Source organism: Trifolium pratense, linkage group LG2 (assembly GCF_020283565.1).
Source record: "Trifolium pratense cultivar HEN17-A07 linkage group LG2, ARS_RC_1.1, whole genome shotgun sequence".
In the NCBI taxonomy this organism is placed as follows: Eukaryota; Viridiplantae; Streptophyta; class Magnoliopsida; order Fabales; family Fabaceae; genus Trifolium; species Trifolium pratense.
This window is the reverse complement of record NC_060060.1, coordinates 56,560,736-56,586,749: the sequence shown is the minus strand read 5'-3', so window position 1 is coordinate 56,586,749 and position 26,014 is coordinate 56,560,736. Positions and strand designations below refer to the sequence as shown.

General features: G+C 33.1%; 4 protein-coding genes across 6 annotated transcripts; 2 read left to right on the top strand and 2 right to left on the bottom strand.

Annotated features, from left to right (window-relative positions):
• Positions 1–298: 298 nt before the first annotated feature.
• On the bottom strand, positions 299–5,268 carry LOC123906910 (centromere protein C-like). The gene is made up of 11 exons (XM_045956928.1): positions 4,976–5,268; positions 3,802–4,013; positions 3,601–3,689; positions 3,418–3,514; positions 3,108–3,313; positions 1,679–2,958; positions 1,512–1,590; positions 1,283–1,371; positions 1,038–1,146; positions 844–951; positions 299–706 (listed from the first exon to the last, which is right to left on the bottom strand). The coding sequence occupies exons 1-11, from the start codon at positions 5,102–5,104 to the stop codon at positions 582–584; spliced, it is 2,523 nt and encodes an 840-aa protein (XP_045812884.1). The 5' UTR covers positions 5,105–5,268; the 3' UTR covers positions 299–581.
• Positions 5,269–9,804: 4,536 nt separating this feature from the next.
• On the top strand, positions 9,805–13,138 carry LOC123911230 (protein N-lysine methyltransferase METTL21A-like). Its single transcript, XM_045962602.1, has 5 exons — positions 9,805–10,068; positions 10,783–10,925; positions 12,072–12,256; positions 12,670–12,783; positions 12,865–13,138. Exons 1-5 carry the CDS (start codon positions 9,832–9,834, stop codon positions 12,990–12,992), a joined length of 807 nt encoding a protein of 268 aa, XP_045818558.1. The 5' UTR covers positions 9,805–9,831; the 3' UTR covers positions 12,993–13,138.
• A 1,048-nt stretch (positions 13,139–14,186) lies between these two features.
• LOC123908937 (alcohol dehydrogenase-like 6) lies at positions 14,187–19,362 on the top strand. 2 transcript variants are annotated; one of them, XM_045959682.1, is made up of 10 exons: positions 14,187–14,398; positions 14,507–14,643; positions 15,087–15,124; positions 16,410–16,732; positions 17,260–17,342; positions 17,468–17,543; positions 17,647–17,708; positions 17,935–18,030; positions 18,425–18,586; positions 19,093–19,362. In XM_045959682.1, the coding sequence occupies exons 1-10, from the start codon at positions 14,362–14,364 to the stop codon at positions 19,207–19,209; spliced, it is 1,131 nt and encodes a 376-aa protein (XP_045815638.1). In that variant the 5' UTR covers positions 14,187–14,361; the 3' UTR covers positions 19,210–19,362. The 2 variants fall into 2 exon arrangements, with proteins under 2 accessions (XP_045815638.1, XP_045815639.1); XM_045959683.1 differs by having other exon boundaries at positions 14,236–14,398; positions 14,513–14,643.
• LOC123908936 lies at positions 18,608–25,471 on the bottom strand. 2 transcript variants are annotated; one of them, XM_045959680.1, is made up of 5 exons: positions 25,121–25,471; positions 23,005–23,962; positions 22,324–22,490; positions 21,446–21,706; positions 18,608–18,989 (listed from the first exon to the last, which is right to left on the bottom strand). In XM_045959680.1, exons 1-4 carry the CDS (start codon positions 25,285–25,287, stop codon positions 21,499–21,501), a joined length of 1,500 nt encoding a protein of 499 aa, XP_045815636.1. In that variant the 5' UTR covers positions 25,288–25,471; the 3' UTR covers positions 18,608–18,989; positions 21,446–21,498. The 2 variants fall into 2 exon arrangements, with proteins under 2 accessions (XP_045815636.1, XP_045815635.1); XM_045959679.1 differs by lacking the exon at positions 18,608–18,989 and adding an exon at positions 20,216–20,763 and having other exon boundaries at positions 25,121–25,470.
• Between the last annotated feature and the right edge of the window lie 543 nt (positions 25,472–26,014).

Sequence of the window (26,014 nt, the reverse complement as noted above, 5' to 3'; positions counted from 1 at the left end):
CAGCAATTTGAGGCAGTGGTTTGAGTGTGGTAGATGAAAAGGGAAATAACGTGTTGTTAGGAGGTTAGTTGAGTAGAAGAACATGCCATTTTTTTTCTCAAATTCAATGGTCAATGATGGGTGGCGCCAGCTGAATTCAGTTTGTTATGTTGAAAATATATGTGGTGTTCCATCTTCTCTAATGATGTAGATATGATGCATTAATAAATACTATATACTATATGTGTGACTTTTCTTTTAATTTTTTTATAAAAAAAAATATTTAACTTAGGGAGACAAAGTTGTGTAAGATTAAATATAAGAGAATCATCAACCTCATTAATTTACGATAAATTCATGTACAATCAGAGAACTCAGCCAAAAAAGTCCAACCATATATGGCAAGCTCACTCCTAGTCAATATGTGTGTCTTCATTTATGCACAACAACGCTTTTAGCGAAACTGTTTTGACTTTTACAAACTTGGAGATAACTAGACAACCACATAATCACAATTCAGTTTACTACATTAATTACTACCGAAAATTTAGTCAAGTTACTTAATTCAAGTTAAACGAAAACTGAAAGCTCTTTTTTCATTTTCAATATTGAGAAGCTATCTCAAAAAGTTCTTTGTATTCATCAGATACAAATGATTTCGTCTTCATTTTCGGTTTCCCATCAGTTCCTGGGGACATGCGCTTCACCCCGATGACAGTAGACAAACCTGCACAAATAAAAGAGTAGTTGTTTACACGTAATAATGGTTTAGCTAAAGATCTAGTGTAATGACACATCCCCTATCAACAAATAAAAGATTAGGCCAAATTTCTAAATATAACAAAGTACTATGATTGTACTCACTCTCATGTACACGGCCATACACCATTCTTTCCCCTTTCCAATATTCCAAGGGCTTTGTCCTGAACCTGGTGCTTCTCCTTACACCAGACTCCCATGATGTACCAGCATCTAGTAAGATAGAGTAAGAATTTATTACTTGACAACAAACGGAATTCCAGAAAATTGATGAATGAGATAAATTGGGAAGTACAAACCTGCAAGGCTCTTCCTCTGCCGAAGTCTCTTACCATTGGGCTCTTTTTGGGCACATGATTTAACTCTCTTTTGCCTATTAGCAGGTGCCACAGAACCATCTCTCTTTTCCTGTTACATGTCATTACTCATTAGAATGAAGACTTTTCTTAAGATATATAACATAAAGATAGATTATAGTTTCAATTCTACAGAATCTAGTTTAAAGATTGAGATTTTTTTGAGAAAAAAAAAAAAAACTAGGAACCTGTAAACACTGTTCTGGCCCATCATCTGATCTTCTAGACCTTTTGTCCATAGAATTGGCTTGATTCGCAACTGGATTTGATTGATCAGCTAATGCATATCACGAGTGAGTTAGTGCCATCAAAGGTAACACCAAAGGCCAACCGCATGGACAAGATAACATTGAGCTTTTTGATAAATAAACTTAGAGTAAGGTCTTTTCTTATAAAATGTTGTGCATATATACATACCTAGTGGAACCACTGAGTCGAAATTTGCATCATTTGTTGGTACAGAAGATGTCGATTCCTGCATATTTTCTGCCAGCATCTATCATAATACAAATTTCATTCAGATTTCAGAGCTAAACCATCAACAACTTAAGATTATTAAACTAAAATGGTCAGAGGTAACATACTTTGTCCTCAAATTGATGAGGTTCATTTGGCTCAACATTTTGACTTCCTACCATGTCATCCATACTTTGTCCTATATCACTGTCTCCAATATCCACATCCATATCAACATGAAGTTCATTCGAGTCAACATTAGCATTAAACCCAGGTTCCCTTGAATTATCAACCATTGACTTCTGATGAGTACTGGTGCAGTTTCTGTCAGGATCGTCACTCAAACTTCTCTCGCTAACTGCAACAATATCTTCATTTATGGGTGCATTGACTTTATCTAATGACTTCCTAGAATTGTCTTCCTTGGAATTTTCAGTAGTCTCCAGAATTGTATTTGTCTCTCCAGCAGCATTAAACCCAGGTTCCATTGAATTATCAATCATGGACTTTTGAGGAGTACTGGTGCAGTTTCTGTCAGGATCGTCACTCAAACTTCTCTCGCTAACTGCAACAATATCTTCATTTATGGGTGCATTGACTTTATCTAATGACTTCCTAGAATTGTCTTCCTTGGAATTTTCAGTAGTCTCCAGAATTGTATTTGTCTCACCAGCAGCATTAAACCCAGGTTCCATTGAATTATCAATCATGGACTTTTGAGGAGTACTGGGGCAGTTTCTGTCAGGATCGTCACTCAAACTTCTCTCGCTAACTGCAACAATATCTTCAACTATGGATGCATTAACTTTAACTGATGACTCCCTAGAATTGTCTGCCTTTGAATTGTCAGTAGTCTCCAGAATTGTATTTATCTCACCGGCAGCAATAACATCTTTGATTATAGGTGGACTCAGCTCATCTGACGGCTTACTAGGACTAAGAATATTGTCTTCCTGGTTTATCATGTTAGTTGAGGAATAATTTCTTGTAGGTATATGATCAAATTCATCAGCTGAAAATGGAAATGGATCTGAAGATGGATTTGACCGTGAAATGTACTTTTGCAATGATGACAACGAAGCCAATGGACTTCTTGGTGGTGTGGGTGAACCTAACTGCTTCTCAGCGTATCCTGCATCCTGTCTAAGAGGTGTCTTAATATTCATTCCTTTCAACAAATTATCTATGTTGGATAAAGCCTTTCTTGGCTTCGGCAAATTCTCTCGCAAAGATTTCAGATCAACCGGTTGGATATCTGGGAAGTCTGGAACAGATAATTTCTCCATAAAAATGGGTTTCACCTGTAACTTCTCCTGCAAAAGATTTATTGCTCCATCCCCCTCTAGTTCTTCAGAATCACAAGTAAGCAATCCTTGCAAAATGTCATTGATTTCAGTAGCTGATGAACCTGCCACAATAAAAAATCGTTAGCAGTATGAAAAATAAGAGTGACAAAAACAAGGCACTAATATCAAAAGAAAAAACAATTGTACAAGAATAAGATCCACAGAGGGACAATCCAGTCTGGCCATATTTAATAGAGTAGAATTCACTCACCATTTACTTCATAATACAATGATGCAAGAGAAGCTTCGCCTTTGTCAGTGTTATCACCAACAGGATCAACAATGTCAGATCCAAATGCCTCTTGGGAATCACCAACAGGATCAACAATGTCAGATCCAAATGCCTCTTGGGAGGATAGGACATCATCATTATTGTCCAAAGCTTCTGTTGAAACCCTATGTTTGTATCTAACTGGCCTGACCAATATAACATCAATAACACATCAAACAACCAAAAGAGAATGAAAAACAACATAAACACAATGGAGACTGATTGTCGAATAAGTACTTGTGACTGGTACCTTCTATTAAACCCAGGAAGTCCTGGTCGACGTTCCCGCGGTTTATTTGACTGAGATGACACAATACCCATCTGCTTTTCTATTTCTCTTCTTGCATCTATCGAATCAAAATTCAGAAGTTAACAACAAGCCCAAAAAATGAATACATGGTGCAATCAGGAAAAGAAATAAACCATCACTTACTTGCCACCTGCTCATGGGCCGCGAAGAATTCCTCAGGATCATTCAGCTTTTTCATGTCAAGAATCGGTAGCAAATCCTCAACAGAGGGCCTGTCAATTATTGAACACGTGAGAAACATTTACACAGCTTAAAAAAATAAAAATAAAAACAATCATCATTCATACTAGTAAAAAATCATCATAAACATTAAATAAGCTTTACTTTTTGGTGGGCTTAAGCGAGAAACGTGGACGTGCACGATTGAGGCCTAAACCTGGTCTCCGTTTTCGAGGTAATTCTTCATCTTCTTCAGCAGGAAAACCATCTTCATTCTCCACATCTTGTGTTGAAGTTGAATTTTCTGTGTGGAAACATAAATTGTCCTCTAACATGGACTTGGCCTGCTCTACAAGTTTAGTAGGATTTCGCAAGGCCTGTACAAACATAACTCACACATATCACAATTATTAACATTATAGTTTACTACTTTAATTAATACTACATTATTTAATACTAATGCTTGAAAACTAAAATGATGTCCAATTTTTTCTTGTAATAACTAACAACCATTTCACCATCAGGATTTGGTATCGCTGAATGGGGCTAGACTCCCACAAAATGCAAACCAAGGTTCAAAACCCGAAAATGAGAGGTACCCACTTTTAGTGTTAATTGCATGTAGGGAAGGAATGGAAAAACAAAACAAAAAAATTAAGGCTTAATTGCATGTTTGGTCCCTTACTTTTAGTTTAGGTTTCAAGTTGTCCTTCTACGTTTAAAAAGTTTCAAGTCGGTCTCTTATGTTACTGATGTCAGGATAAGTATATCCTTTTCTTCAAATTTTGAGTTAATTCCGTCTAAAACTTTCATGTGGCACCCCCTACTAAGTTATCCACATATGCAATTCTATTAGCCACATGTACAATTTAAACGGAAATTTGACTTAAAAACTAACTTAGTGCAACATAAAGGACCAAATTTTGAACCATAGGGGACTAAATTGAAAAACTAAAATGAACTCCATTTTTTGTAATAATAACTAACAATTATTGTCATTACCCTAATACTAAATGCAAACCTAAAATGAACTCCAATTTGTTGCAATAACTAACAAATTCCCATTACCCACCCTAATAATACTAATAGCAAAACTAAAATCAACTCGAATTTGTTGTTGTAACTAATAACCACTTCCATTACCCTAACAATAATAATAATCAAACTAAAATGAAATCCAATTTCCAGTACCCTAATAATCAATTAATAATAATAAAAGCAAAATGAAGTAGAAACTTGTGTAACTAGAAACCCTAAAAGTGAACTGTAAGTGAAGGTGAGGAATGAAATTGAAAAAGGAGCTGAGAGAGAGAGAGAGAGAGAGATAGAGAGGAGTTACGATGGATCTGAGATGGTTGTCGATGTTGTGAAAATCGTCGAAGGATGGAAGTGAAAGTGTAGACGGAAAGAGAGATTGGCCTGCGAGAGGATCTTGAAGTTTACAGCAACGTTCAGTTTCGTTCTGCATCGGAGCAATAAACAAACGACGGGGAAGGAAGACGATGCTGTTGGGGTTTTTCAGTGAACAATCGCACACATTTTCTTGCAATTTTTTATTTTTTTTTAATTTATGTAACGGTAATTAGTTTTTGTGTGGGGGAGGGAGTAGTGAGGACTTTTGATTTTAAATATGGATAATAGTCAATAGAGAATAAAAAATATGTAAAATAATTTTGGAAAATTATATGCTATATCTATCAAATTTCAATGTGTCGATACAATAGATCAATAAATTACTAGGTGAATATTTTTTCGAAATAAATTATTTTTCTATTATTTAAAATATTATAATAACTAAATACTTTATCAAAATTCTAAAAAAATAAAATTTTATATTTTTTTGAATTTTTTATCACTCATAATAGTTATTATTAAATTTTTTTATGAAAAAATGTAAAAAATTAGCATAATGCTTATAAAACATTGAACTCGTGTTTTTTCTTATGAAATTAACATTTATGAAATACAATAATCGACAAATAATGTTTTGATTCATAAAATAATCGTCAATTTATTAATTATTTGATCTAATGTACCGTAGAAGCTCTCAATAATTTTACACTGTTAACTAATACCAACCCCGTTTTTCGCCACATCACCCAACTAAACCTCACTTTCTTAATATGATGTGAAAGAATGTTTCATTCTTATTGGTTGACAAGATAAAATTAATTTACAGACAGTGCGTAGTCTTTAAACTCATTATAATACTCATGCATATTGTTTTCGGCCTCTTTTTTAAATAAATACATATTCATTTACACACTTTTTTTTACACACATTTACACAGTTATTAAGAAGTCATTTTTTTGTCTTGATTTTATGTGAAATTTTTATTATGATTCCTAAATAACTTTACGATGCATTAAATTTGCATTGGAACTTTACAACTATGTCAAAAGTAGAATAATTAATAAGGGTACTTTTGAAAGAATAACATTAAATAAAGTAATTTTTGTTAACTTTTGTTTATATTTGAGACAAAAAAAAATGTTAACTTTTGCTTATAAATAAGGCTAGAAGGAGTATATCTGCAGTTTGAAAAAATACTTGTACCTATTTTCATACTTGTGTGGGTAATAATTTTTGTATTCGTGCTTATACTTCCGGGGTACCTAAGTATTCGTATTCGTTACTCGTATTTTTGCTAAAAATAAATCAACCAATTATAAAATATAATATTATTTTAATATAATTAAAAAAAATTCAAAGATTTTTAATATTGACGCATGAAAAGTATAAAACAAATTATTAGTAATATAATGTTAAAGTTCATTTCTCTGTTGACATATTCACATCATGTTTGCATTATATTATAAGAGTTAAGATCCGTTGACACCATATGCCAAAGTTTATATTGACACCAAATTCTATCCATTTATTTTTATTTTATCTAATGGCTCAATTTTATTCATTTAATATCTAAATTGTCAAAATAATAATAATAATAATAATAATAATAATAATAATAATAATAATAAATCATATTTTCCTTTTGTGAAATAAATAAAACAATTCATCGTCTCCCTTCCTCCAAATTCATTTGCTCTCTCAACAAGTATCATGATTATAACAAAAAGATAATGTGCTTTAAAAAATTACAGTAAATTTGAGTTGAATAAACAAAAAGGTTTTCATAAAAAAAAAAAAACTTAAAAGTTAAATGCATTTTTATCCCCTTATTTTTAAAAAAAAATGAAGTTTTGATCTCTCTATTTTAAAAACTAACTTTTTTATTCCGTGCTTCTTAGTATCTTTTTCAAGTTTTGGTCCACCACTCTATTTCAAAGTCAATTTTGATGAGGTGACCTTATTACTAATGATGTGGTTGTGTCTATGTGGTTAAATTTAATATCCATCTCATTCCTAATTTATTTAATTCAATAATTATCATTTTATAAAATGATATATATTAACTTCAAATTAGAAACTTGTTTAATTTTCTACTATAACCAGGTTTACGGTTCTTCATCATTCCCAAATCCTAAATCACTTGCAATGCACACAAAAAAGTAAAATTTACAAAATAGCTTCCATTGTTTCTTTTGGGGTTTTGTGATGGCCGGTAGGGGTGTTCGCGGTGCGGTTTGGTTCGGATTTGAGCATAAAAGTCATCTTAACCGTGAGATAAAAATGCATGTGGTTCGGTTTGGTTTAGTTGGTTTTTAAAAAGTCATCCAAACCAAAGCAAACCAAACAAATGCGGTTAGAGTTGGTTCGGTTTGTGCAATTTATCACGATATATAAAATATGACAATATTTCCAACTTGTTACAAAATAAACGTAGGCAATTTTAATTTATTTTATTGTTTACATGATACAATATGCATATACATAATAACTTATTTTTAATACCAACAATATAGTTATGATCGCGTAAAATGATATGGTTTGACAGCCTACTGTTTTATGGACTCAATTAGGGTTGGTTGCTAATAGTTGATAGAGCTAAGTTAAGTATTGCGGTTTGGTTTGGTTTTCTAAAATGAAAACCGCAAACCAAACCAAACTGTGCGGTTTAGAAGAAAAATGATCTGTGCGGTTAAAACTAAATGCGGGTTTTTACGGTTTCAGTTTGAATTGGTTCGATTTGCAGTTTTACTTTTGGATTGGTTGGGATACGATCATCCCTAATGGCTGGTGCGTTTTGCTATAGGAGTTGTTTGATGGGGATGAGGATAGAGATTTAGAGGGGAAGCTGAATTTGATTTTTTTTTTTTTTTTTTAATTGTATCCAAAATAGAATTATCAGTAACAACACCCAAACCCAAAAAACTTAAACACTAACACTGCTACTGCACAATACACACAACACAATCATCATATGGAAAATGAGAGAGTATAGAATAGAGATTTGAAAGACAATGGTCAATGATGAATTACTTGGACTTGAAAGAGTATTTGACATGGAAGATTATAGAATAGAGATTTGAATGCTAAGTGACATAGATGGATCCTGCTTTGGGAATTTAGAATTTTTTTTAATGGGAATTTAGGTTTTGATTTTATTTATTTATTTATTTCAAATTATATTATTACTAGTCCCACACCCGTGCGATGCACGGATGTTATGTGATATTTTATATTATAATGTTGAAAAATCATTCGTATAAATTGTAACAATAAGTATTATGAAAATGAAAATTATAATAATAACATCAACAACAATAAAACAATAATAAAAATAAAAAAAAGGTGATGTACTTATCACTTCCTTCAACCAATATATTTTCAACCTTATATGTTGATCCTTCTTCAATCAAATTTTTTTATCTTTGAAACCAAAAAAACATCGATAGAGATTTTGTGAAAATTTGAGAAGTATATCAAGATAGTACATCACCTTTTCATCAACAAACAACATATTCATAGACGTAACCTCAGTTGGTTTGTATTTGTCTGTTACATTCCACACATGTACTATTCGAACTTTCAACTTTAGATTTGATTTTCCAGCTACTATAGCGGACACAGGAGTGTAGATAGGAGTCATGGTTTGAAAGAGTGATTTTTTTTTAACTAAAAACTAAACTCAATAGAAATGTATGCATGGATAAAGAAGTAACTGATATGCTACTTATATATACCTATATGTATAGAGAATGAGTATGAACCATCAAAATTGAATGAAATATGATAATGATAATGGTTATACATTCCAATCCCATAACCTATAACTCTTTGCATAACCTTCAATCTTCTCTACAATTATAATGTAATTAAGTCAATAATGTATACACTCTTCGTATTTTTTTGTGTGACCAAATTATATACTCTTTGTTGTCTCTATTAAAACGGTTGACATTTAAATGAGATAAATGTTGAAAGAGAATCCAACTATGCTCATCCTCATTGTCACTAAGGAATGTGATAATAATGTAGAAAAATGTAATATCTTGTGACATCAATTTTTGGATAATTGGAGAGGTATCATTTGATAATAATGTAGAAAACTGTAACATCATGTGACATCAATTTTTGGATAATTGGAGAAGCATACTTATTTATTATGAGATTGATATAATATAAAAACAAAAAAAAAAAATAGAGATGAGAATGATATAATATACGGAAGTGATGTGACATTATTAAGTGATTTAATTGAATTAAGTGGGTGATGTGGATTAAGGTTGAGATGAGTAGTAGGAGAACTATCTAAGATTTATATATATAGATTTATTTATTTTAATATTTTAAAAAATAATTATTGAAATAAAAGAAAATAATAATTACAAGATTAATTGCAAAATATAAGTTTTCCATGCAAAATTTAATTTTAGCCACGGCTGGAATAATTGCATTCCTGTTTGTAAATTCCATGGTAAATTCTTTCTCCAAGTTGTCTGGTAGCAATTTCTAGAGATTGGATTTATTTTTTTAAAAGGTATCTAGGTTTGAAATTTTGACTATCCAATTTTTTTTTTTTTGGTTTTGAAAAAATTTGTATGGGTGAAGTCAAATAATAAAAAGGGTAAAATTTAAAAAAAAAAAAATTATTCGTAGGGGTGGAAGAAAATATTTTCCGCTGTAAAATAGACGAAATATGAAATGGGCTTCTTGCTATGTTTATGGGTGTAAAAAAAGAAACTTTGTAAGAAAAAAGGGAGGTGTGATCAGCCATTCCCTGGTTGATAGAAAAGGTTTAAAAGCCCAAATGACGAATGAAGCAGAAACTGTGAGTGAGTGAGGTAGAGAATGGAGGAACAAGACGAGCTTGCATCGGCAGCAATGGTGAAGTTGGGTTCTTACGGTGGTTCGGTGATGTTGGTTGTTCCTGGGGAGGAATCAGCTGCGGAAGAGACCATGCTTCTTTGGGGTATTCAGCAACCTACACTTTCCAAACCCAACGCTTTTGTTTCTCAATCTTCCTTGCAACTTCGCCTTGACTCTTGTGGTCACTCTCTCTCCATTCTTCAATCCCCTTCTTCCTTGGTATCTCTCTCTCTTTCTCTTGCTGAATTGAAGTTATTGGTTAAATATTTGATTTTTATGATTATGATGGTATGTTTGAGTTCTAATTTGATGACCCTTTTGATTTTTTAGCACAAATATGATGACCCATTTCATGAAATACTATACAACTGAATTTTTCTGCTTAAAGTTTTAAACTTGCAGTGGTCATTGATTTGCTGTTTTTGTTTTGCTGCTGGTTATGTTTGTAATGATGATTGAGTTTTTAGAGTATGTTATTTTGTAAGTGTGTGTTATGATGATTGAGGATTAGAGTATGTATACATTTGTTTGCTTGTGTGTTTGTGTGATGATTGAACATTAGAGTATGTACGTGGTGACACTTCAGATTGAATGTGTTTTTGGTGTCCAACATGTGTTAGTGTCCGACACATGTAATTATATTAAACTTTTCTATTTTTACAAATTATTACCGGTGTCAATGTCGTGTCCAGTGTCTGTTTATGGGGTTGTGTTTGTGTGTTTTGTGTGTGTGTGTGATGATGGTTGAGGGTTATAGTATGATTGTGTGTGTGTGTGTTTTAATGGTTTTGAATTTTAATCATGTGGATAATCCGTATTAGAGCTTAATTTGCAATTTTAAGTTTTACTAGTTAAATTGCCATCATACATACATACCATTGTTAAATTCAGTTCAAACTTCACAGTTATGGCCTTTTGGACTTTTGATTCAAGGGCACGCCTGGAGTAACTGGATCAGTGATGTGGGACAGTGGAGTTATACTGGGGAAGTTTCTAGAGCATTCTGTTGACTCAGGAATGCTTATTCTTCAAGGCAAGAAGGTCGTTGAATTGGGATCTGGTTGCGGATTGGTTGGGTAATTACAATCACAATCTCATTGTTATTGTTGATTAGTTTGTTGTACTAAAAGGCTATTACTTTTCGGTACTTTTTCTTAATTTGCTTTTAGCTAAGATAATCATTAGAGAGAAAATTGGACTAGCTCTCATAGTAAACACTAAACAATATAGGATTTGGAATGAGATCGTCTTAGGTGGTTTGGAGCATGTGTGGGGAAGATTTATTGAAGCACTATTAAGTAGAACAATAGATCATATGGAGGATAATCAAATAGTTGAAGGTAGAGGGAGACCAAGGAATAATATAACAGTATTTTCAAAAAGTGGTTTTAGGAGTGTTCTAGCATAACCGAGTTTGAACAAATCGTTATTGTTCTGTAATAAGCTATTTAGCATGAAGCGTTGTCAAATAGCTATAGCAGTACTATAGAACTGTAGCATAGTGGAATTGAACAGACCACTATTTATTTGTGATCTGCGATTGAGTCATTGACAACATTGGGACTAATATAGGTCAAAACAGTAAGAATGATTTAGAATTAAATTATCATTGGATTTGATTCATGGCATAATATTTTAGTGTCGTTTGATCAATTTAATCAACTCTACCTAATGAGAAAAGAGTTTTTTAATATAAAAAAATATGGTGTTGTTTGATAAACTTAGTCAATTCCACCAAATAAGAAAAGGCTTTGGTTGTAGTGGTGGTTTTAATCTTATCTACCTAGAGTAATGAACATGGAAAGTGGAGCATAGAGATTTTGCAATGTTTTTTATGATTAAGTTGTTTAGTTCATCTCGCCTATTAGAAAACTACTTCAAGGGCCTGTTTGGATTGACTTATTTGACTTTGTCTATCGAGCATTGTGAGACTGTTTGGGAGATCTTATTAAAACAGCTTATGACACGTCTATAAGTTGTTTTCAGCTTATTTATATAAACTCTCAAAGATAAAATACGAAAATAGTTTATAGCTTAAGTAGCTTATATGCAAGCAATTATTTGATAAGTGTTTATGCTATAAGCACTTAGTTAAACAGTTTATCCAAACAAAACCTAACTGTTGTTGTGTTAAGTTGTCTAGAAATGGCGAAGAATAATTTTATTAGCTTGTTCTCGATCAGTCTATAATGCTCTATTCTTTTTTTTTTCTTCTTCCTTAGTTGCATTGCAGCTCTTTTGGGCGGTGAAGTCATTCTTACCGATCTACCTGATAGGCTGAGGTTACTCAGAAAGAACATCGAAACCAATATGGAACATATTTCTCTGCGCGGTTCAATAACAGCTACTGAACTCACATGGGGAGAAGATCCTGATCAAGAACTCATCGACCCCAAACCTGATTACAGTAATAACCCTCCCTCAACCCTTTCTAACAAGTAATGAACTCACTGTGGCATGTTGCAGTCATTTGTGTTGCTGTCTTTATCATCATCTTAGACAGTGTTATCACTCATGGATTGCGGAAAAATAGCAATATGTTCAAATTTTGCTACACAATTGTTATAACATATTGCGTAACAATAGCAATTTGTTTATATTCTGTTACGCTATAGCGCCGCTATTTGACAACACCGATCTTAATCCAGATCATGAATTTGTTGTCTATTGGCTAGAATTTTGGCTCTTGCTAATGTTATGTATATGAAATGTTCATTTTCGAACTTCCATTTTCTGTTTTCACATTTAATGACAAAATTGCACCTTGTTTCCTGTTATCAAAGATTTGTACAGAAAACTTAATCGATTTGTTGTTTTCAGTACTAGGATCTGACGTGGTGTATAGTGAGGGCGCTGTTGTGGATCTTCTAGAGACACTTAGTCAGCTCTCTGGACCTAACACAACAATTCTTTTGGCTGGAGAACTTAGAAATGGTATGGAGGGCATTCATTTTTCTTCATTTTTAGGCTCCAATCCTTATCATAGTTGTGAAAAATTATGTTTTCTGATTTCAGATGCAATTCTCGAGTACTTCTTAGAAGCTGCAATGAACGATTTCACAATTGGCCGTGTGGATCAAACACTATGGCATCCTGATTTTCGCAGCAATCGTGTTGTTCTTTATGTACTAGTTAAGAAATGATTCAGAGTAATTTTGTGTAATGATGGTAACATAGCACTATTATTTGCTTCCAAGTTTTTTTATTTAATGAGTTTGGTTTGATGAATACTACAATACAATAGTTTGTGATATATTTGAATGGAATGAGATGCTTATGATTTAGGCTAGTTTGTAATACATTAAGATAAAGTAATTGGTATGTGTTTTGAACTATGAAATCATGTCTGCAATTTTTAAAACATTGGCAAAATTTCTCAGAAAATGCACTTTTTTTTTCAGGGTCAGAAAATGCACTTCTCAACAGCATAATTGATTTAAAATTGTACTTGTAGACGAAGTAAAATATGTATTTTATGGCAAAGTCTATGGTGCAATCAAAAACGCTATAACGAATACGAATTTTACAAAATCCACCGTTGGATTGAAAGTTTATATCGTATAGATCATCCATAAAAAAATTTAAAAAAATTGAAAATCATTTGATATGTTATTGAGACCCGTCAAAATTAACGTTTTATGGATTTTTATTGAATACCGTTAATCTTGATGGGTCTCAATAACATATCAAATGATTTTCAAAAAAATTTTAAAAATTTATGAATGATCTAAACGATATAAATTTTCTATCCAACGATGAATTTTAAAATTCGTATTCGTTATAAAAATATGGAAGACTTGTGTACCATGCACCACTTAATCAAGTGGTGCATGTTAGACAAAGCTATAACCCCCAACCCCAAATAATATGATTTTGTTTTCCTTCCCTTCTCCATTGACCCAAAAAATCAACTACACTACCAACCACCACCAGCTTCACTCAAAAGTAAAATAAGGGAATATAGTTGGAGAGTAATTGTCAAATAAAAAAAGTAGTCGCAGTTGTAAAATTGCATGTAATTTCTCCTAACTTTTTTTTTTACTCTTACTGGTGCATGTTATTTTTGAGAGGATTAATTTTGTGATAAAAAATGATTAGCAGTGCAGTTTGTTGTTAAATTTATATTTAGTCTTTTTTTAAATAATTTTTATAAACTAAGATATCTTCCAAACACAACTGCAAAAATTAATCGAGATAAGTGAGATCAAGGTTGAAAATATAGTAAATAATCTCATTTAATTTTCTTATTTTAATTTTAATAATATATAATTGGATTCTCAATTTTATAAAAAGAAAATCATTAAATAAGATTTGATATTTTAGACATCAAACTTAGAATTCATTTTTTGATTATATTGAAAAGGAAAAAGGAAGAGAGTCATATATTCTTCCACCTACCACCAACATCACCACCACCACCACCAACAACAACAATTGAAGTGTCTCTTGACTTTAGCTGCTTTCTAGTTCTTCTTCATCTTCTGAGACAGCAACAGCCAACAGCCACCCAAAATGGCATCATCAACCCCTCAAGTCATAACCTGCAAAGGTGAGTCCAGTTACCATTATTATGACTTTTTTTTTTTAAATTGTTTTTACTTTCTGTTTTGATATGTATGTATGACTATGTACATTTGTTTATGAAACAAACAAACAGCTTCAGTGGCATGGGGAGCTGGAGAGGCATTGGTAATTGAGGAAGTGGAAGTTAGTCCTCCTCAACCATTGGAGATTAGGATTAAGGTTGTCTCCACCTCTCTCTGTCGTAGTGATCTTTCTGCTTGGGAATCTCATGTAAGTGTGTCTTCTTATTTGTAATGTCATCAATTTCCAATTAGTTATGCATATAGACATTGTCCTATCCTCATACCAGAATTAGTCCTTTGTGAGATGTAATTCAGTAACATTTTGTTTAACATAATCGTTGATTAACTATGTAGCACCGACACTTCAGGTTTAGAGGTGTGTCCGACACCGATACAACACTTACACATATGGTTACATTCAATTATTGTATTTTCTCAAATTATTACTGGTGCTGACATTTTAGTGTTACTGTCGTGTTCGTGTCTGTTAGTGCTTCACAAATTATTAATTACCATTTTATTAATATAAATCAGATAGATCTCAACTCTATTTGTAAAGGCTAATGAATATTTATTTTTTTGACATTGTTTTGATTCTAAATACTAAATTATATGGAACTAACATCTAACATAAGGTGTTTTTATATGCAGGCCATATTTCCTCGCATATTTGGCCATGAAGCATCTGGGTAATCTTCACCTAATGTTAAACATTGAGTCATTAGTAATCCTTTTGTTATTTTATTTGACGATCTTAGAAGAACGTCATGTTAAAGTTATAGTATGAATTTAGAATTAGATCAAATATAGAGACACCAATGTTTAGTTAGAGTGGCAGCACAACAGAATATTGTCACGAATATCGAGACCTAACTAACAAATATGACTATTACTGATGTTAGATAACATTGCGTATGCATTGTAGCCATGTTAAAATTGCCGTCTGTAATCGTAATTGCGGCCACATCGACTGCATTTGCCTGTATTTTGCTACAATATCAAGGTTCACAGCGTAGTCGCTGTTAGAAGTCCCACATTGGCTAGAGATATGGCAAAGATAGCCTTTATAAGGGTAGTGCAAACCTTAACTCTCAAGCTAGCTTTTGTGGTTGAGTATAGGCCTCCCAAATTCTAACAATGGTATTGATGCTTTACTCTCTAGCCATTAACCATGCTACTTGATCTCTCTCGTTGATATGTTTGCTTTGTCGAGTGGTTAGTTGGTTTTTGATGTGCTATCTCATCTTCAACACAACATTGGTATTGATGCTTTACTCTCTAGCCATCAACCATGCTACTTGAGCTTTCTCCTTGATTTGTTGGTCCTTAGATGAGCTAATTACCTTTAGCACAACTTGAGTATTGATGCTTCACTTTATAGACATCGGACCTCTTTTGACATTCTATTTTGCTTCTATCTTGAGTGATTGAGCGCTCTTGATGGTTAAGCTTTGCGCCTTAATTGGCTTTGTTGAGTTGCTTCTGCCTATGGTGGTTAAGCATCTGCCCTTAGTTGGCTTTGATGGGTTGTGTTTCTTCCTTATGATGGTTAAGCACAACTAGTTATATTTGAGTTGTCCTTTTAGCCGATGTATTCCGGCAAATATCATTGTATTTTCCTTTATTTTTGATGTACTTTTATATTAGTTATCCCAAGCCGGAAGTGTTGTGAACACGTTCCAGCTTGCGGGAGGCTATTAGAGATATAGTTAGTTGCACTAGTTACTAGTTAGTTAGTCTAGTTGGTTAGCCTATAAATAAGTCATTTGTACCTAGATTTCTCATAATTGTAATTCTACTCATTATCATCAATACAAGTTTTCTACCTTTTCTCTCCACTTTTCTATGGATACCATGATTCTTAACAGTCGCAACTGCAATTTAGAACCATGATTGTAGCATCGAGGACATGACTTTAACTAAAGTAATTTTTCATAGTAGATAGATATTGAATATTGAGTAATGATTTTGCAGGGTTGTTGAGAGTGTAGGGCAAGGAGTGACTGAATTCAAAGAAGGGGACCATGTGTTAACAGTTTTCATTGGAGAATGCATGTCATGCAGGCCGTGCAAATCAGGAAAAAGTAATGTTTGTCAAGTTTTGGGATTGGAAAGAAAGGGTTTAATGCATAGTGATCAAAAGACGAGATTTACAGTAAAAGGGAAGCCTGTTTATCATTATTGTGGTGTTTCAAGTTTTAGTGAATATACCGTCGTCCATTCTGGATGTGCCGTGAAAGTCGGTCCTCATGTACCTCTTGAGAAAATATGCCTTCTTAGCTGTGGTGTTGCTGCAGGTATATTTTTACAAGTATTTTTTATTTAATAAGGAGTGTGGAAACATAAAGTTCAAGGAAACTATATAGCTCCTTCGGTCCTTCCGTTCAATCTCATGCTGAGCGTCACTGTAGGTTATTTCAAATAGATTAAGAAAATTTGTAAATAAAGAAAATTGTATAACGATTTTTCAGTATCATCCTTATTAAACATTAGGTGCTAATCAGTGTTATTGTAATTTAGACCGCAGTATTCATAATAGAAAACTACAGCAAACAATTTGTGTTCCTATCCGTTAATTTATCTGTTTCTTTAGAGCCAGATTTGCTATTCTAAGTTCTAACTGTTATTAATGTATAGTAGAGTATAATTAACTTGAGAGTGATGCACATTTTATTAATTTGGTAGTAGAATTGGAATAAAATTATTAAGTATCCAAACAATACTTCTTTTGGGGCATTTTTCTCGATGGAGAATGTTGAAATTATAATGCCATTGATGAAATCTTTGTTGCTGATTATGTGACTCATTACATTATTAACATTAGGTCTAGGTGCAGCATGGAACGTTGCTGATGTGACAAAAGGATCAACAGTGGTTATATTTGGTCTTGGAACTGTTGGCCTTTCTGTAAGTCCAATCCAAGTAATCTTCTGACGAGGACGACAAGAGCGCGAAGAGAATTCATATCGTGCTCTTAAGGTCCTCGTAATCTTCTCAACAGATGAATGATATAATCTTTTCCTGTTGAATAGGTTGCTCAAGGCGCCAAACTAAGGGGTGCTTCTAGAATAATTGGTGTTGACAACAATCCACGGAAGTGTGAAAACGGTAACAAAGTAAATTCTTCAAATTACTCTAAATTTATTTTTAAACCTTCAAACCTGTCATAATCTCTTGATCTACTATTGTTTTGTTGATTGCTACCACACAGCTAAATCTTTTGGGATTACGGAAGTTGTTGATCCGAATTCGTACAAAGAACCTATCGTGCAGGTGGATTGTTCATCTCATTACAAGATATCCAATTTAACATTTTCAAATAATCTTATATTGTTGTAATATATGACTATCAAAAGTATGCTGCTAGATCATAGATAGCATATGTGTAATCCAAACAAGTTAATTTATTCTTAATCTTAGCATGTAAACTATGAAGACATACACAAACTCACATAAGTTATAAATAACATGACCACAATTTGTGTGCTGAAATTTTCAGGTTATTAAGCGCATTACTGATGGTGGCGCAGATTTCTGTTTTGAATGTGTAGGTGACACTGATATGATAACCACCGCATTGCAATCATGCTGTGATGTAATACTCTATATCCTTAAAGTTGTTTTTTGATATTGAAAATCTAAAATCATACTCAGGACCTATGTAGATTGGCTTATGTGAACTTATCTATTGTCATAAGCACTTGTAAGATACTGTTTGGGGGAGCTTAAGGAAACAACCATTGACATGTCCATAAGCTGTTTTTAGCTTATGTCCATAAGCTCTCCAGGATAGCTTATGAAAACAACTTATAACATATATAAAAGCCACTTGACTTGATTTTATCTTTTGTTATAGAAATAGCTTATAAGTTATACAAAAACACTAATATGATAATTAAAGGCAGGCTTATGCTATAAGCGCTTAATTAAGTTGTTTATCCAAACATAGTCTGACTTGAATTTCATTTTATCTTTCCTGTGCCTAATAGGGATGGGGTTTGACTGTAACACTTGGTGTACCGAAGGTGAAGCCTGAGATGTCAGCTCATTATGGACTATTCCTGACGGGAAGAACATTAAAAGGATCTCTATTCGGAGGATGGAAACCTAAAACTGATCTTCCTTCGTTAGTAGAGAAGTATGTGAACAAGGTAAAATGACAATGCTTATCATATCTTCTTTATCTGAGCATGAATATTTAAACTTTTACTTTATGTTAACACATGACAATGCCTGTTTGACCAAATTATTGTAACTTATACTTGTCTAACCAATTCCTGGAAAGAGGTTGCTACATTTTGTGTCCCACTGTTTCTCGACACAGATCTGTCTTAAATACATACATTCATTTGGCACCTAATCATATTTTTCAATATAAAAGTCTATTACAGATATTTTTCAATATAATAATTGGCCTGGTGGTGAAGGCTTTGGTCCTTGGAGTTTGCTCCTCTCAAGGTCTGAAGTTTGAATCCTCTCAGTGCCACTTCTTGTGTTGGGTCAGTCATACAAAGCAAAAAAAGCTCTGGATTGGTGTTCTTCAAATTGTCGGTCCTTGGGTCAGATATCGAGTTTTCAAAAAAAAAATTGTTAGTTGTTGTGACATATTCCTTAGGCATAAAATTATGTGCTAATGTTATGATAAATAAATATGCAGGAAATCCAGATTGATGATTACATAACACACAATTTGCAATTTGATGACATTAACAAAGCTTTCAATCTCATGAAGGAAGGAAAGTGTCTTCGTTGTGTTATCCATATGCCAAGATGATTCCTTTGGCTACTTGTTTCTTTCATGAAAAGTGAAAAATTATTGAAGAAATTATGATCCTAGAGTGTGTAGAAGAAATTAACTATTTTGCCTGGTTAACGGTGTACATGGATGAGAATTGTCAATTCTAAAAGTACAATATTCATCACTCCATTCCAAGCTTCTTTTGAAATTATCATATAGTCTCTCCTGTCTATAAACAAAAAATCACATGAAACAACTGATGCATCTAGTCTATATTATAGATCATATATATTCGTTATTCAACGGATTTGAAAAAAGATTTTTTGTTTATAATACTGACTAAAAAAATTAACATATTTAGTGTGTTCATTTTGTGTATTGATTATTCTAAACTACTCATTTGTATATAGATGTTTTTTTTTTGTCAAGTAGCCTAGTGGCTAGACTCTCACACATTTAAATGTGAAATCCGGGGTTCGAACCCCGGCCACTCCAATAATGTCTCTGATAGCTATCATTTGAGCTACACTTATGAGACATATATAGATGTGTTTAACTCCGACTGAAAACCATTTTTATATTCTCCATAGAAATAAACCAGAAATCAATTGAGTTTTCGTTGGACTAAACCTTTTTTATATGCTAAATTTCAACAGTTTGCACAATTTTGTAAGCAAGTTTTCCATATATTACTTCTGCGTGTTTCACATGTTTTCTATTTTTATGGAAACTCAATAGCTGGCCAAATTATCGACTAATCTAGAAGACCAATCTTGCTGTCCACTAGCAACATACTCCGGGGTTTCAAGTCTACACCACTAGGCCAGCCTCGGAGTTAATGTTTCCCATGTCTTGAACTCCAATTTGATCACATTCCCCTCTTCTTTTTTTGTTAATGAAGAAACAAAGTGCTTTCTAATTTACAAAACATGCCTAAACATAAAAAAATATAATATTTTCTTAAAACATGCAGGAATACCAACAAAAAAAAGAAGATATAGTCCTTTTTGTGAACACTATAAAATTTAGCTTAAAAATAATGTTTTTAAAAAACCTTATTCAAGTGCAACATTAATAGCCACCTCATAAAAGTTTATTTAGATTGTGAGTCAAAAAGGAATCTCTACATAGAGTAGAAACATTACACAACTTCCACCCAGTTTTCACTTGAACTAATAAGGGAGTAATAATCACAACATAGGATGAGATAGTAAAAGCACTCTGCACTCATGAAAGGTAGAACTTCCTGAAGGGTCCACCCGGTCGTGGTGGAAGAACAGTCACGTCACCACCGGCAACTTCAATGGTGGCTCCAGGTTCCTCAGAAAAGGATCATGAATTGCAGGTGCGGTATCATCAATCATCCATTGCCATGTCCTAAATAGTGCTCAAAGTGTCCTTGATTGGTCAAGTAGAGGTTCAAACACAACTGAAGGTACATGCACCACAGCACCAGTATCCATCAAACATGAGAGGTTGAAGCTGAGGAATGTTAGAATCTTAACGGATTGCCTCTTTGGTGGTAGATAGCTTATCATCTAATAATCTGATAATAATCAAGGCTAGCAGCTGTAAATTCAAACTGAAAACCTGATTTTCATGACAAAAGAAGGGTTTACAATTGCATTAGTGCTGTGTATATTATAAATTATATTTCAGTTGCAAACTGCTAGATTATGAAAAGTTCATAATTTGCAAACCCGACACAATGTTGTTCTGGCTATGTAAAACTTGAAGTACTAAGGTAGAATATGAAACTTAAAATAATATTTTTCTCTTCATCTCTAGTGCAAAATATTTGAGGCCCTAGGTTAACTGTCTCAGAAATGGCATCAACTACCCAAGTGTGTGTAGCGGTTGTGTTTGTTTGCGAGAATGGATTCCTCGTCAAGTCAGTTTGGGGGGTGTGGACACACTTGCGCGAATTCGGGTAACATCTACTTATATTTTCATCGTATTAAATATAACTACTGACAAACTAATTTTTTAATATAGCTATCTTGCATTGGGATTTGGGACTATGGCAACTTATCAATAGCAAATAAATATTAAAAAGTCAACTTGTACAAGGATCCTGGTACATTATCAGAAACATGGCATTGTTCAACTAGGAATAACTTTCATCTCGCCACAATATGTTATTACACCTCCATTAAAATATGCAGAACCTCAACAGTTGCCAATCTTATCTTTATGCAATTGAATTTTAATGAATGGACTTCAGTAACACATTCAATTGAAAATTTGAAATCAGATTCTAATATTCTATTACCTGAGTTTCTTGTGAGTGAATGCTTTAACACTTGTTGTCATGAATGCATGTAACTAATCTCCAGTTAATGCCCTTGGTCTATGTTCAATACTAGAGAGGGACATCCCCGTCTGTGAAACTGCTCTGACGAATGCCATATTTGCTGTCAAAGTTGGGGCATGATAATGGTCACCAGTGCCAAAGACAATCTTGTTTTTTAATGCCAGCTTCCTAGTTGTTGGGAGGCCCATCATGCGTTCTGAAGGAGTATCAGGAACAACCCTGTGTTGATCCTCCAGATTGTCAGTTCAAAATGTTGCAAATATTATTTTAGGCGTTGACAACTTTGGAAAGAAAAAAAACATCGCAGAACTTGATGTCATGTGTGAACATACAAGATTAAGTTAAGAAAATCCCTAAATGCTGTTGTAATATAGAGTTTAGAAAACATCTGTTTATTGCAAATGTAATTAGAGTTTATTCATGAATCATGACCTCTCTTCTACAATGATGTCAATTGTGGATCACGGGAAATAGTGGTTTGCTCAAATTCCGCTGTGCTATAGTACAACAGTCGCTATTGACAATACTTTGTACTAAATAGCGTATCACAGAACAATAGTGATTTGTTCAAATTCCACTACGCTATATAGCTGCTATTTGACAACACTGCTCTCCTTACCATGATAAATTGTCTACTTGGACTGTAAAGTGTCCATATTGGATGTCATTCTCCTATTATACATTGTTTTTATAAGTTTACGGAAGTTACAATCTTTGAGGAAATATCATTCTTTGTGCTAAGTTTACATACTATCACTGTAAAAAAAATTGCCTTTTTCTTTTGCAGAATAAATTTAAGTGGTTCAAATTGAGAAAGAATAACTCATTAAACTCACCTGAGACAATTTATTAACTTGTTAGCTCTAAGTTTCTCATTGGGCCCTCCACACATTAGAACCAACTCCTTAAATTCTGAAAGAACACTCTCACAAATTATGCCATGCTTCCCACACAGGACTTTACCAAATTCCATGTGGATTGGATTTTGAAGTTCAGACATTATCTAGCACAAATATTGGAGAAGGTTTTTGTCAATTCAATTTACACCAATGAAAACCAGAATAGTTTATAAAAAACTAAATACAGTGCAAATATTTAATTCACATAGTTAACTAAAACAACATATAACTTTAGGTTAGTATTCGGAAGGACAAGTAATCAATACAGTAACTGGAATTTATCGAATATGATATAATTTTTGTACCTTTCACTATGGATTAACATGTGAGTAAACTCAAGATCATCACCAATTTAATAAACTTTGGTAACAAAGTATGAATGGAGGGTGATGAGTTTGGTAAATAAAAAATTGGAATTCACAAAGATAATGTACCATTTTACTAAGTGAAAATGCTAAACTAAGAATCATTTCAAAAGTCATAACTGGATCATCGGGTCTGCATATTTTGAAAGTTTTAAGCTAATGGTTGTTAATTGAATGATTGGAATGTTTCAACATAGAAGCATGCAAAAGGTCAAAAACAGAAAGCAGGAGGCAAAAAATATCGATAACTCACTTGACCAATCACAAAGTCAAAGTTTCCCTTAAACCGCTGTCTCAGTTCACTTTCCGGAGTAGCCAAAAGTTTCTCTGTTCCACCATTACTAATTCCTGATACAAAAGCTATCAAAGCTGTTGTATCAAAATTTACCAGATCACTTCCAGCTAAAAGATTCCTAGACTCAGTCGACTCAGAATTTTTATCGTCCATGGAGCTTAGTTTCATTCCTGTAATAACAGAACAGAACGTACCACCCAACTTTGTTTCAATATCCTCTTGTGATAGCTGTGGTCTAGTTTCAGCTTTATCTATAGAACGCTCAAGTTGAAACGAACCCACATTAATGGCATTTTCTTCCAAAGAAAGCAGTCGTGTTTCAGCCTTTTCTACTGAAACCTCTACTTGAGAAGAATCTACAGTCGAACCTTCAACATTACATCCAGAATTCGGAACAACATCCTTGTCATCAACAAGGTTGATTTCAAGGACACATGCATCTCTATATGATCTTGAGATAACATTTATCCAGTCACCTTCTGTTTCTTCCAACATGTTAGAACTGAAAACCGAAAACTCCAAGTGGATGTCAGATGCCCCAAACTCATCCCGAAGCTTGTCATCAACATGACTTGCAATCCCATTAGCAAAGAAAATAATAACTGAGGAAGGTTGTAACGTTAAGCTAGATTTGGCAGCAGCAAGTACTTGTTGAATGCGTAGCTTCAAACCCTTACTTTTATGACAAGTATTCCATGAAATGTACTTTGGATTCCTATCGGATACTATAATCCACACAGGCTTCCCGTTGAGGATACATACCACATCGACATGGATGTCTTTAAGAGAAGAACCGTGTCTCTCTTCACGACTAACTGAAGGGGATAGTGGGATTGATTTGCAAACTCTTGAAACTCCACTTATGAAAGGCTGCTGTAGAATATGTATAACTGCTTCCAGGTGCCCGATGTTGACACTGTTATTATCACAGAAACTCTCATAAATTATGAAGTAATGAAGAATGCATCAATAGTTACCTACCTCTAATCAACTAGAGGTGAAAAAATGATTCAAAATACATTAGGACAAATATGTCTGCACCTTTCCATTTTCACTTTAAAAGTAAATATAACAAAATAAAAGACACTACATCAAAGTTAAGATCCAACAGAACTATCAAGTCATAAAACAGTGTTATAGTAACTTGGAATTTGGAAATGCTTCATTATAGAGCAATTTCTTTATAGGAGTCCACTATACAAAATAAACATGGCATGATATTCTAAACTGATAATGTTATTTCTTAGCAAGGGGTTCAAATTCAACAAAGAAGAATGAGCAAATCCTCGAGTTCGTCTCTGAAATTGTGGAACCCTGGCAAGTTGGTCCTTCAACTTGACAAAAAAGATCTCTAAAATTGTTAATCAGTGGCCATTTAATTCTAGACATTACCTTACGTAGGCAAATATTTCAAATTAGTGTCAAAATTGAATAGTTCAAATCAAATTGATCCTTCAAACTTATATATGATCATAAAATTAAGCTTCATATTTGTTAGCTAAAACCAATGTTGGTAATCACAAGTCGAATTGATCACACTTTGCCATAATTCCAAAACTCAAAATCATTATAACAACCATATCCACCAATCCTAACATGATTTAAAATAGAAATTAATTTCTACATACCACCGATAGTATAAACATATACATTTTTTACATATGCATCCGATCAAATTTCACCTTTTGTCACTTTCTTATGTCAATTCCTAAAACATCTCAAATATCCATATGATGAGACGTGATCAGATACATCTGTAAAAAAGTTTTAACCTTAACAATTAGGATAAACAAGTATACTCTCCTATGACGCATGGACACGGACACGAACATCGGACACGATACTGACACGTCACACATAATAATCTGATAAAATAATGCGTGTCAGACACGGGACACGCCTAAACCGAGGAATGTTCCTCTATTCCTTATTGTAAACAAAACAAAACAAAAACACACACACACACACACACACACACAACACAACACAACACAACTAATGATTTTCTTAAGATAGGAGTAATAAGGAAGTGAGGGTTATATGAATTTGAGATAAGAGTGAAGTGAGTAAAAACCTTAGAGGGGTAGAAGAAGAGGGTCGAGAGAGAAAAGTGAGCTCAGAATGTGCCAATTTGAGGAGGGTTCGTTTGCAAGAGTGAGTGATGTTTGAAGAAGATGGCAATTGGTGAATGGCATCAATGACAAACCTGCATCTTTGTTTTGCTACTTCTACTTTCTCCATTGTTATTTATTGGTTCTTTTTGCTTCAAAGTTTTCAACTTTTGTTCTTTAATTGCATACCCATCTTCTTCAATTTCCAATTTCTGGTTTCAATAACGGAATTTCACAAAACCCTAGTAGATAGTACTATATACTAACAATTTTAAATTGTTTATAGTATTTCATTTGATTCCAAAACGTATCATATTTCGCGCTCTAGTCTAGTGGTTGTGCATCGCATTTTAAACTGTGAGTCATGGGTTCAACACCCGCTGATTGCTTTTCATCTCATTTCAAAGGGTTAAATATAATTTTCGTCTTTATAATTTTTCAGAATTTTATTTTTAGTCCCTAAAGATTTTTTATTCGCACTTTTTGGTCCATGAAAAATTTTCTATCACAACTTTTGGTCTATACTTTTAATCAAACTCTTGTATATTTTCAAATTTTTGAATGGTTTTTTGTATTCATGTTTATAGTATTATAAAAACATCTCCATTAAAAATTTTGAATTTTTTAACATAAAAAGAATTATTTATGAATTTTTATGTGAAAAAAAAACTAAAAAACTCATATTTAATTCATCTCTTATTAAAAAAAAAAATAAGCTTTTCCAAGAGTGATTCATATAATGTATTAAACATGACCGAAGAAAAAATTTTAAAATTTCGAATGATATGCATGAGTTGAATGAAAAGTAGGGAAAAAAATTATGGCAGAAATACTTGAAGGATTAAAAAGTGCGAAAA